Source organism: Podarcis raffonei, chromosome 5, assembly GCF_027172205.1.
Source record: "Podarcis raffonei isolate rPodRaf1 chromosome 5, rPodRaf1.pri, whole genome shotgun sequence".
Lineage (NCBI taxonomy): Eukaryota > Metazoa > Chordata > Lepidosauria > Squamata > Lacertidae > Podarcis > Podarcis raffonei.
Genome location: NC_070606.1, coordinates 32817441 through 32830298, shown reverse-complemented (window position 1 = coordinate 32830298; position 12858 = coordinate 32817441). Strand labels below are relative to the sequence as shown.

At 43.4% G+C, this 12858-nt stretch overlaps 1 protein-coding gene across 3 annotated transcripts in view; it reads left to right on the top strand.

The window, feature by feature from the left end:
- ADAMTS14 (ADAM metallopeptidase with thrombospondin type 1 motif 14) overlaps positions 1 to 12858 on the top strand; it is a 78904-nt gene that overhangs the window by 24325 nt on the left and 41721 nt on the right. For all 3 annotated transcript variants that reach the window (XM_053388518.1, XM_053388517.1, XM_053388519.1), the window contains exons 3-4: positions 1025 to 1178; positions 3269 to 3465. In XM_053388518.1, the coding sequence (XP_053244493.1) occupies positions 1025 to 1178; positions 3269 to 3465 (351 nt within the window). The remainder of the gene's footprint in view (positions 1 to 1024; positions 1179 to 3268; positions 3466 to 12858) is intronic.

The window sequence follows — 12858 nt, the reverse complement described above, 5'->3', positions numbered from 1 at the left end:
GCGTTTCCGTTAAGGAGCTTTTATGCTGGAAGAAGTTCCGTAAACGCCCACTGTCCGATTCAACGAGCGATTGATGGAGTCATGTTTAAGGAGCTCCATCACAGACAGAGGTTTGGGGACTTAGCCAAACTCTGAGGGATTAGGATTTTACGCACAAGCAGCTCATCATCCCATCACAGGCAGCCTCAATGCAGATTTACTGGAAGCGCAAGACTTATTTCAGAGTAAAGACATCTGGTATCGCAAGGATTTCGTGCCGCAACTCCTTGGGCTGGGGGTATTCACCATTGTGATGTTCCGCATTTCTAAGGCAGATTCTTCCTGAAGCATTCAAAATGTAGCATGTGAACTGAAATCAGAACAGTGATTAACCAAAACCAGGGAGGCACTTGAAAATGGAGGGATTGACATGGGCTCTCTGAAAAGTTGCACTTTAAGAAGACTAGTTGGAAAGAGTATAGAGGATCCAGCAAAATTTGTAATGGCACAAATGAGGAAAGTTCACACAATCACCAGGAGTTATTAATAGCACCAGAAAGACTGTTGTTATTAATGTCACTCTAGAGTGCATAATAGCACCTTTGATGGCACATATTGGTGTCTTGAAACAATGTTTATGTTACCAGCTACTCCCCACATGCCATTTCTACTATTTTGGATATTTGCTTGCATTTACAGACCCCAACAGAAATTCTCTGCTGTCTTGGCTTGTCATTTGTTGTCTTTTCGTCTCTAATGGAAATATGCACAAATGCCCAGTGCTATAGTGTTTAATACAGCAAGAAAAATCACAACACTGCTACTCCTTTATCAGCAAGAGAAACTATTTGTGGTGTCCAACCTTGCAAATAGTATAAATTGCATGATCACTCAAGTCCTGCATTTTCACTCCAGAAGTTGGGAGGTTCCAGGATATGTCAGTAGTACTGCTGAATACATAGGGGCCAAACATGCCTTTCAAACTGACATCACCAATACACGCTTCCTTATTTTTCTTTTGCCATTTTCTTCCATGGCTCTCCAGGCAGGCCTGATTCGTACAGACAGCGGCGAGTTCTTTATTGAGCCCTTGGAGCGAGGACAGTGGGAGAAAGAGAAGCATGGGAGAGCTCATGTGGTCTACCGTAGGTCTACTGTCAAACAGAGAGCAGAAGCATACAAGGACCATCATAATGAAGGTAAGTCTTCCTGTTGAGATGGATGCACATTTCCAGCATCATGTTCCTCGCTCCCACACATCCATTTCCAGATAGATTTGACATGGAGGCACTATCTGCTTCCGTAACAGTTCCAGGACAGAAAAAACATTATGCCTGAAGAGGGCCTCTTGCCAAGGTGGTGTTTGAAGTGTTGTCCATCCCCCCCCCCCACTTCTCCACAGGAAGCAGAGCTGGAATCCTGCTTGCTTTCAAATAAAAACCTAGTGCTCATTAGCTTGATTTTATCCCTTACTGGGAAAACACACATTCTCTCTTTCTTATATGGAGACTCTGTTTCTCCCTCTTAAACCTTCCAGATGCTTTGGTAGAACCAGAAAGGCAACCACTAACTCTTATGTTCATATTATCTGCCCTTTGCTTTGCATATTTTCTGTTTTTGTGGGTTGTGAATCGTAACTCATATACAGTGGAACCTCGGTTTTTGAACGTAATCCATTCCGGAAGTCCGGTTGACTTAGGAAACATTTGAAAACCAAGGATCAAAGGGCGGTCTGCAAATTTACAGAGAAAATTGAGAAAAATACAGTAGTAGCTCAGTGGAAGCCGTTCCATTAAAAACGGAAGCATTTACTTCAGGGTTTCTGGCGTTCGGCTTCCAAAATGTTTGGCAGCTGAGATGTTCGAAAGCCAATGTTTGACTGTACTGCTGTCTTTCCTGCTGTTGAATTTTTTTTATATGATTATAGTCTTGTTTATTTATTGAGGATTTCTATTTTTAACTTTTTTATTGTATGCTATTTTTGTATTGGGGGGATGAATCAATCAATCAATCAATCAATCAATCAATCTACATGCTTACATATAGAAAGCAAAAAGGCATTGCTGCTTCTCCTTTTAAGAGCTTCAGAGCCTGGCATCTTTGAGCAGATACAGTTTTCCCCAGGACTGACACACTGTGATGGGAGAAGCTTCCTTCTTTCCTGGAGGACAAAGAGAAACACAGATTGCCTCTGTCAGTCACCAAGAAGTTGTTGCACATACACAAAAGAGATTTATTTGTGTGTGTGACAAAAATGCTCCAGAATTCTGCAACCATAAAATCCCAACATATGCAACTCGTATTCTTAAGTACTCCCTCTGGGTGGAGAGAGGTCTAGGGAAAGTACTGGTCTAGCGTTCTTTTGCATGAGAGAGTACTGGAGATTTACTTTGTCTAACAACTGGTTTTTATTTACAAATATGCAAGCAGAGCATAGTAAAAGCTGACAGCACAACTGCTAATCCTGCCCCAGGCGCCCCAGCCAGCAGCATGGACCCCTGTGCCCCTTCCATCTGCTATAGCCAAGCTCAAAGCTCTCAGGTCTTTCCACTTCTTTCTGTGTCCAGATTCAGAATGCAAAACTGCTGTTAGCTGTTTCTCTGCCCTTTCAAAACTGACAATGGTTGAATTCTGTAAGCTAAGGCCATCAAGGAACGTAAATTCCAGTATACATGGCAGGGCAGTACCTATTCTTAGGCCAACCAAAATGTCACAAAATAGTGTTCAAGATTAGACATTTTGGTTGAGCTAATAATAGTCTGGCCCTACTATGTATTTTGGATTTTTTTCTTATGGGCCAGCATGGCTACCTTTTCCCTGTTTAAGGAGCATTCAGGCTTTCTGATCCAATTCTTGGTCCCCAACAGGCAGTACCGTATTTTTCGCTCTATAAGATGCACCCGACCATAAGATGCACCTAGTTTTTGGAGGAGGAAAACAAGAAAAAAAATATTCTGAATCCCAGAAGCCAGAACAGCAAGAGGGATTGCTGCGCAGCAATCTTTTTAGGAGGGAAAAAGTGCATCTTATAGAGCAAAAAATACGGTACTTTAGACACAGATTATAGTGATAGCTCGACTCACAGCAATTAAGATCGTCCAAACTCTACTGTATATATGTTTCAGTGTGAAGATAACTTGCATGCTTTGGCTTGTGGTGTATGTGTTTCAAGGTTGTTTTGTTTTTTTGCAGAATAATAGATTTTAGAGACCAGAATAACTACTGAAATTTCACAATTGTGCCCACAATAGCTTTTTAACCCCTTTATCTTTTCTCTCAACTTTCCTAGTTCCAGGCTTTAGCCTAGGTCAGCTCCCAAACACACTGAACCTAATTGAAGAGCAGGTTGGTGAAGCAGATCGGAAGAGGCGCCACGCCAAGAAAGACGACTACAACATAGAGATTCTGCTGGCCGTGGACGATTCCGTTGTGCGATTCCATGGGAAGGAACACGTCCAGAATTACGTCCTCACCCTCATGAACATAGTGAGGCTCTCTGTTGTTTTATTTTAACTGCTACAGATGGGGACTGGAAGGGAGGGCTACATATCCACTAGTCACCTGAGTGTGGGTATCTGCTGTTTGCATCGGATGACGTAGTTTCACTGTGTGAGTACACATATGTACCCTAGAAGTCTGCGAGGCCATAATGGTGCATATTGTGAAACCTTCATGTCTTATAATGGCATTTGATGTTGTGTTCGAAGGTTTGGGGCCTACCCAAGCGAAGGATAGTTGGATTGGCTCAATGGACATTTCCCTGTCAGATTCCATGGGCTGGGTGGGCGGGAAGGTGGCTGTTGAAGCAGGGAGTTGCTCAGATTCTCTACAAAGGAAATCATGACTCTTGATCAAAAGGTCTGATCAACAGTTAGTAGTAACCAACCGTCAGATCCTTCTGGCACCTCAGTTACTGTTTTCGTGGGTGAAAGCTTTCAGATGATGTGAAGCCCCATTTAAAACTCTGGCTATATATAATGAAATTTGTCGGAAGTGACCAGCTAAAAGATGTTTTGCTTGCAGTTTTACCAGAGGTCAGACTTCAGCAAATACCAGAGCAGCTTTGGAGTGATTTCAAAAGAAGTGGTTCCCTTTTTGGAGCAGAGGTTCTATCCTAGCATCAGCAATGACAGCAGATGTCATCGTGCTGCTAGGATGGATGCTTTTAATTAATGTTTTCCAGAGAGATGAACTCCATGCCCTATTAGGGACCTGAGCATTCACCTTGGCTTGCCCCTCAGATTTATCCGCCATTTTATCTGCCAGCTGTGTTTTAGAACTACTCTGCATAAACGATGTGCTTCTACATGTGCAGAATGGTTTGTTTGCTATTGGTTCATCTATTATTATTATTAGTCAATTTATTAGTTGCTTGCCCTATAAAGGATCCTACAAGTGACTTACAACCATTTTAAGGGCACAAAGCGCAGCATAAAAAGAACAATACATTGTGTTAAAAATCATTCAAGAACTCGTAAAACGGACCCCGTAAAACAATAGCAAAAAAACATAAACAGGAAAAACCATCAGAATATTAAAATCGTAACTTTGTCACATGGCAAAACATAAATGCAAAGACGTCTCATCTCCCTATAAACTTGATGTTTTAAATGAGGTGCTTTGGAAACCCTCCCCTTTCAAGTGCACCAATTTGCTCCTTAAACGAACCCAAGTTGTAGAGAATTGAAGGGGTTTCCGCCACCCCCTGACCCTTCGCTTGCCCCTCCTGCGCAACTGGGTGTCATGCATGATGTCATTTTCCCCCAGCTTCTAGGGGACGGCATGAGAAGCTTGAAATTGTCAGGTTTAATCAAAAGCTTCATTTTCAACCCCATTTCATGCTTTATACTCAGCAGAGAACGCTTTTCACTCTGTGAATGTTCAGGATGCTGGGTTTGGGGGGGGCGGCGGCGGGGGGCGGTGAGGAGTGGAAGAGAGGCAGCTGCCTTTTCAGATGGAAAAAGGCCCATTGGAGAGCTTAATGAGATAGAAGAAAAGATCGGTAAAAAGGAGAAAACACGACCTCTGTGGGTAAGATGCAAAACGAATAGCTTGCTAAAGCATTATTTCCTTCGCCAGCCTCCAGGCAGACCCTTTCTCTCTCCTTCCTCTTTGTCCCTTCTTTTAGTTCTGACACTTTCTTTTCGCACCCTTGTCAAGTCTCCTGGCACTTGGTGAGCAACACCCACCATTTAAGGGCCTCGCCTGCTAGTTATCCATCATTGCTGGTGACCTTTGAGAGGCTTCTCTTTAGACTGGACTCCCACCGCGCCACCATGCCACTCGGGGGGCCTCTCACTTCAAAAGGTGTTTTGGCCTAGACCGCTTCCCAAGCAGTAGTCCCTCACCCCACACACAATTTGACAAGTCTCGCTCTCTTCTCAGTACTGTTACAATAGTCCCCAAATGTGGCTGAGGTGGAATAAAATTAAATGGATGCAAGCAAACTCCCCAGGGAGTAAGAGAACTATTTGTTTTCAATAAGTCTTGTGGGTTTTTAGCTGCCTTTTGCCTACAACCTCATGTACATCGCTGGGAGATATTTGTGGTTAAGCAGTCTATAAATCTTTCTAAATAAGTGGGAAGCCAACTTCCTTCTATTTTTTAAATGCCACACAACTGAGAACCAGATTCTTTTAGTACGCTAACAGCCAACAACCATCTTAGCCTCAAAGGGTTGCTTCTTCCCACACTTCTCTAGGAGGTCTCCCTGCTCCAAATATCAACTCTCAACTCATCTATGGCACAGGCACATAGAAAGATCAGCTGCCTTATACTGAGGCAGGCCATTGGCCCATCTAGCTCAGTATTGTGCATATTGATTGGTAGAAGGGTTCTCATAGTAATCTATCCCAGCTCTACTTGGAGATGTTGGGAATAGAACCTAGAATGTTTTGCATGCACAGCATGTGCTCTTATCTCTGAGCGAAGGCCCTTCCCCAGTAATACTTCTGTGTATTCTTTCCCACAGCTTCAGGTTTCTTCCTTTGTTTGATACGGTTAGATCAGCTGGCAGAGGGGCAGGTTGGTGAGTGGCAACCAGGGTGTGAACCTCCTTATCTGGAGGAGGTAGTCTTTGCTGTGAAAAGAATGCAGGAAACCTTTGTTTTAATGGGTGTTTGGAACAGTGAGCCCGAATTAATGGGGTGTTAAACCAACTGCTGATGGTTTGTGACTTGTTTTATTACTGCTTTTGGCTGCTGTGTTGTTGGATATTTTGCATTTTTAGTTGCCAGCAGGGAGGGGGGCCTTATCATTTGGTCTTTTAGGAGGCATCCCGTTTGTGGGATGGAAAAATTTCGTGTGCTTTGGATACTTTAAGTTGTCCTGCAAATGCTGAAGTCTTGTGTGCAGAGAAAGAAACCATTGCAGGAAGGAGACTTCGCCGTGTGGAGTGGAAGATGGGAGGACGCCGCAGGTTAGCTCTATTCAGAAGCAGCCTGTTTCCTTCTTAAATCGGAAATAGGTTAGAGGAATGCACAGCTGAGCAGTATGCCCCCGTGCTTTTGTGGGGTGGGTGACCCAGGGGAGCAAGGCGGTGTTCAGAGTTCATCAGAAAGGAATACAAAAGGGAGCCATGCCAGCAGCTATAAATCACAGCCTGACCAAGACCACACAAACGAACACTAATCCTGTTAGTTCAAGGCAAGGCTGAAGAGGGAGAGCCTTGGCGAAGCTCTTGTCAGATTGTAAGAAGAAAGGATTTGATGAACTGGTAGCTTGGGTGAGTAGAGAGACCACAGTGTTAATGGAGAGAGAGAGCAAGGCAGGGCTTAAGGGAGAACCAAGTCTGTCTCAGAAGTCTTTTGACAGGTTTAAGATACAATACACTGTGTATTATTTTAGCCCTCAAGGGCTAAATCCTGCATGGGATATACTCTTATATAGGGCTGCCTTGAATGGAATTGAGCTGTTTTCCTCAACTATAAATGCCCTGAGATTTTAAAGGGTTGAGCTTATTTCAGTTGTTTGTAAGATGTATCCTAATTGCGTTTTCTTAATGGAAAACGGAAGTTCCCTATATTGAAACAGTTTTGTCAACATAGGGATGAAGTGTGCCTTTTGCCCATGAGCTGTTTATGTGGAAATGAAGTCTATATTTAGGACAGGATGATGACTGGATATTCGTGTACATCTGTGTTGCCATGGATTCATTTTCCTCTTATTATTGTAAACAATATTTGTTTCTTTAGCAGCTTAGGCTGTCAATGAATCATTTAAGTTCAAGCTGTTGTGATGATCTAATATAAAAAGTTGGCTTTAAAAATAAAGTGTATTCCTGTTAGCGCAGTTTTAAGACTGCAATACTGTACACACCTACTGTTGAACATAGTGGAGCTTGCTCCTGAGTTAACAAGCGCAGGACTGCAATGTAAGAAATGTAAACCAAGTAAACATTCAGATATATTGAACTTTATGAAAACCATTTAAAGTGCCTTATGCTGTTTGCAATATAAACATTACACTGGCTGCACAGATTTCCCCAAAAAACATTTTGTTCAGTTTTTGGGATCTCCCTAGAATTCTATTTCTGGTCTGTGACTGTAATAAATTGATTCGTTCATTCATCTTTCTAGAATGCTGAAGATCCAAGCGTTCTTTTATAAAGAATAACAACACAAAGGAAGTTTCTAGCCTTCATGAATGCAATGATACAGAACAAGACTGAGCACACAAAATATCAAATGGCTGAATATGAGAGGCCATGGACAGTATGTGTATATTTGTTAATTGCTTTTAAAAGCCAGCCTTATAAAAAAGTGTGGAGTCTCAAAATTGAATTCATGGACACCCTAGATGGGACATGAATTTGGTGAATGTGCATAGGAGGTAAGGAAAGCCAGAAGACGAGTGAGATTCCCTAGCCATGTGAACATTCAGGTTCTTTTAGATTCTAACTCAAACCTGAAAGCAACTCATATGCACAGCCTTAGCATGTGTTGGAACAGAGTGGGTAGAAATTTGTGGGAGCTCTGCATTCTTTGGCTACAAAGCCCAAGGGGTGGAGTAAGAGGTGCACTTTAGCGGTAGAACAACTGCTTTGCATGCAGAAGACCTACCATATTCTTCAGGTAGCGTTGGGATTGCCCCTTGTCTGAAATCCCGGAAAATCGCTGCCCATTGGTGTAGACAGTACTGAGCTGGCTGGACCCAATGGTTTTACTTGGTGTAAGGTAGATTCCCCATGTTCCCTGGACATTTTTGTTCACCTGTTGTGTTAATGGAGTGGTTCTCAAAGAGAGTGGTGGCAAGTGTGGCGAGAAGATTCAAGGACAACCGAAGAAACATTTAAACATTCCGGTGTAATGTAGTATAGTATAGTGCCAAAGTACTTTTTTATTTTATTTGCAGAATATGGATAGATATCTTCTCGAAATGAGAGCAAGAGGGAGTGATTCATGTTCTTATGTAGCTCTGCATTGTTTTACAGTATACTTTCTGGATGTCCCATGATCATATTATAAAGTAGTTGTGTTCATGCGTTAACAAATGAAGCACTGACAGGAGTTGTTTCTTTTTGTTTTCCAATTTTGTGCTCCTTGTTGATAAAAGATTAGGTGTGGCATGAGCAAATTTTTATTCTGAAAGTGTGGCCCAGGGGAAAAAGTTTGAGAACCACTGCGTTCATAGAAAGTGCAAAAGATTCCTAATCTGCAACCTTGCAGTGCTGCTTTTGTCATTGATGGTTGCTTCCATGTCCCAATGGTTACTCTTCTCCTTGCTGGTAATAATAATAATAATAATAATAATAATAATAATAATAATAATAATAATAATAATAATTTATTTATACCCCGCCCATCTGACTGGGTTTCCCCAGCCACTCTGGGCAGCTCCCAACAGAATATTAAAAACACGATAAAACACAAAACATTAAAAACTTCCCTAAACAGGACTGCCTTCTGATGTCTTCTAAAAGTCAGATAGTTGTTTATTTCCTTGACATCTGATGGGAGGGCATTCCACAGGGCGGGGCGCCACTACCGAGAAGGCCCTCTGCCTGGTTCCCTCACTTCTCGCAGTGAGGGAACCGCCAGAACGGTTAAGAAATATTAAGCTCACGGCACTTAAAAAGGACAAAGCTCTTTCCCCCAGTGATCCTCTACGTGGGGCTGGAAGGTGGGGGAGGCCCTTGAGGCAGCTGTCTGTGAGCCTGCCGGGTTTTCATGAGGAGGACTCACTAGTTCCTGCCACCTTAATCTGATTAGAGGGAGAAAATCCTTCCCACCATATTCTAACAACGAGCTGGGTTCAGAACTGTAACAGTTACCATTTGGCACTAATGAGGTGGCCTGATTATCTACTGTGGCCCAAACATTGGCTTTGGAGATGCTTGGAGACCTATCCAAGAGCAATGGGAAGAATGTTACACGCAGGCACTTAGAATATATTACGCTGCTGTTGGCTTGGTTCAGCTGACATTAGTTAAAATGGCAGTCGCTGTTGGTTTTTAAAAATAAATATGAGAAACATTAAAAACAGCAACCCTGATCTGCAGAGGTTTTCAATCTTTTGGGGTCCACGGCTCCCTTGACCAACTACATTCTTTCTGCGGCACCCCTGTGGGGCTCAGGAGCCCAGTTATGTCACCCCTTGCCTGCAGAGCTGGCAGCTCCTTACCCCTTTTCAAACACTCTCCCTTGTGGAGTGTTCCCTCAGCCTCCTCTCTCTCCCCCTCCTTGAAAGTCCTTTGGGCAGCTGTAGCTGCTGCCTCTGGTTTCTGAGTTGCCCCACCCCTGCCCCAAAGACAGGTGCCTCCTCCCACTGCTCCACAGGGGTCTGGGAAGCAACTTCTGACCAGCCCCAGAGGCACCATTCTCCTGGGGAGCTTATAGCCAGGGCTGCTGCAACAAACAGCTGTGCAAGCCTTTGGGAGGCAGAGATGGAAGAGGGAATCCAAGGAGGGATGGAAGGAAAGAGGGATCGAGGCCAGTGTTGCCCGCAGCACCCCTGACCATCATTCAAGGCACCCCAAGGTGCCACGACGGACTGGTTGAAAACTATTGTATGGACTGGATATCTTCCTTTGGGGTCTTAAGGGAGCAATTCCCATCATCCCCGACCACTGGTCCTGTTAGCTAGGGATGATGGGAATTGTAGTCCCAAACACCTGGTGGGCCAGACTTTGCCTATGCCTTTCAAATGCACTTGTGGCCTGCTTTCCATAAAAGACTTTGACTTTTTCTTGAACCATATGTAAAGAAAATAGATATCAAACCAGAGTTGTATTTTTCTTCTTCTAAATAGCTGGGTGCACAATTACGTTTTCTGTTCATCAGTTACAGCTGACTCCTTGTTCTTGGGCCTTCATATCAAACAATATCACATCACTTATCACAGAATCCCCTGCAAACATTTGTTGCACTGTTCCTTGTTCTCTGTCCTCATTCTGTAAAATATATGTGCTTCTGTCTTGCGTTATCTCCGCCCCACTCTGCTATTCATTCTTCTCAGAGATGGATCTCCCTTCCACCACAACCCTTGCTAAAGCTTTCTGGATTGTGTAGGAAAGAGAACCACGGTGTACAGATTGATGGCATCATTTTTCCTCCTAGAAGGCAATGGCTGCTATGTTTTGATATAGATGTGCTGACTGCTGCATTGTGGGAGACGGAATGGTCGCTGGCCATTCTCCCCCACCCAAACAAGTTGAATATATGTATTTAAAGGCACAGCAGGCAGCAAAAAGAGGCAGGCCTTCCCCCAAACTTTTTGGGGTGTTTCCCACCTCTCCCCCCCCATTCTGACACAACAAAATGCCTTTACCCGAGCCATTTTCGCCCACCGCAAGTGCTGGTAGCTGGGGAGCAGCAAAGAGCTGAATTTAGAACTGGTTTAAGAGGAGACGGGTTAGGTAAAATAAGAAGCTCCTGGATTAAAAGCATACCGCATTATGTTAAAATGCAACTTAATCCCAAAGCTAGCGATATTTTCCAGACGGGGAATGCTCTGCGTGATGTGTGGCACAAGACCTTGTTTGGCAAGGAGCAGATATTGGCTGCTACAGTGGAGATGAAATTGCTGCTGCCAAAGGAAGAGGGAGGAAAAAAAACCACAGAATTGGATTTTTTTGGGAGGGGGTGGTGGTGGTGCGTGTGTCTTTTATGTAGCAAGCAGAGGGACATTAGAGCGACGGATTTAGCAGCTGGGTTGCAAGTTTTGTTTATTTAGCTAATTGTTTCATTGAAACAATTTGCAAGACTCTCCTAAAATTATCTTCATCCTTCCCCAAGGCACATAACTTTTATTGCCTATACAAGAGTGGAATAGAGAGAGGGAAAAGGGTCACTGCATGTCAATTGGAGATGAAGAGGTCACTTACTGAAGTAGGAGCCTCACTTCATCAGGGACACATCGCAACATGCTTCATGAGAACCCCCATAATAGCATCTTGGGGTCAGGAAATGTGCCATGAAGTAAGCTAAGTAGCTTGTATGCCAGGCAACCTTCCTTTTATTAAATCAGCTTAAGGTTGCATAATATTCCAGTACTCTGGCCAATCCAAGTGGCTTTGCTTCCAGGGCTAATTGACAACTGAATGTTTCATTCTGGTGGCATGGAAGCCATCTTTGAAAGTGACCCAGCAGCACGGGGCTACAAGTACCTTCAGGAAATGGGAAGTACAGTTTTCAATAAGGGAGTAAGTCATAATATCTTTTTAGCATTTCCCAGTCAGTCATTGTTCAGTCGTAAGAGCTATTATTTTTTATTATTCCTGTGGCATAAGTTAAGTTCTTCCTCCCCCCATCATTCTACCCTGTTCTAGCAAAATGATTTGCCTTTAATTTATTACAGTGGCACCTCGGGTTAAGAATTTAATTCGTTCTGGAGGTCCGTTCTTAACCCGAAACTGTTCTTAACCTGAGGTACCACTTTAGCTAATGGGGCCTCCCGCCGCTGCTGCCACCGCGCGATTTCTGTTCTCATCCTGAAGCAAAGTTCTTAACCCGAGGTACTATTTCTGGGTTAGTGGAGTCTGTAACCTGAAGCGTCTGTAATCTGAAGTGTCTGTAACCCGAGGTACCACTGTAATTTTTTAAAAAATTGCATCTCATTTTTTCCCTCCATTTGAAAGAAAATTCTCCTGGTTAGCTATCGAGTGTTGTTGGAGATCTTGATGGCTTTGTGACATTTTTGTTGGTTGGATTCTGCTATTAAAGCTTAAATATCTTTTCTCTCTGTGTGTGAGCTTAATCTGTTCGTTAGAAGGATTTGTGCCAAGTAGATTCATTAGTCAAATCTTTCTCAACTTACTGCAAGTGGGGATTAACGGTTTTGCTGGCTCTGGAGTGCAACTTCCCCTCCAACCTTACTTGTGTGACCTCCACTTTACCCCCTTTATGTAGCGCAAAGTTTTCCCTTACCTTGGAGTGATGAATTGCCCCCGTGAAACAACACGTGAAGCTTTTCACAGGTCTGAATATCTTTGCACAGATGTAATTCGCTCAGGACTAAGCTACACATTACATACCGTATTTTTTGCTCTATAAGACTCACTTTTTCCCTCCTAAAAAGTAAGGGGAAATGTGTGTGCGTCTTATGGAGCGAATGCAGGCTGCGTAGCTATCCCAGAAGCCAGAACAGCAAGAGGGATCGCTGCTTTCGCTGCGCAGCGATCCCTCTTGTTGTTCTGGCTTCTGAGATTCAGAATATTTTTTTTCTTGTTTTCCTCCTCCAAAAACTAGGTGCGTCTTATGGTCTTGTGCGTCTTATAGAGCGAAAAATACGGTAAATTGTGTGGCTCAAAGCCATACCGTGGGATATATTTTTTTAAAATAAAAACATTAACCTAGGTGCAACCCCCTCCAATTTTCATTGGGACCATAGAAAGAGGGCAGGTTTATCTCCCCCCCCTCCAGTCACAAACCTGATGAAAGT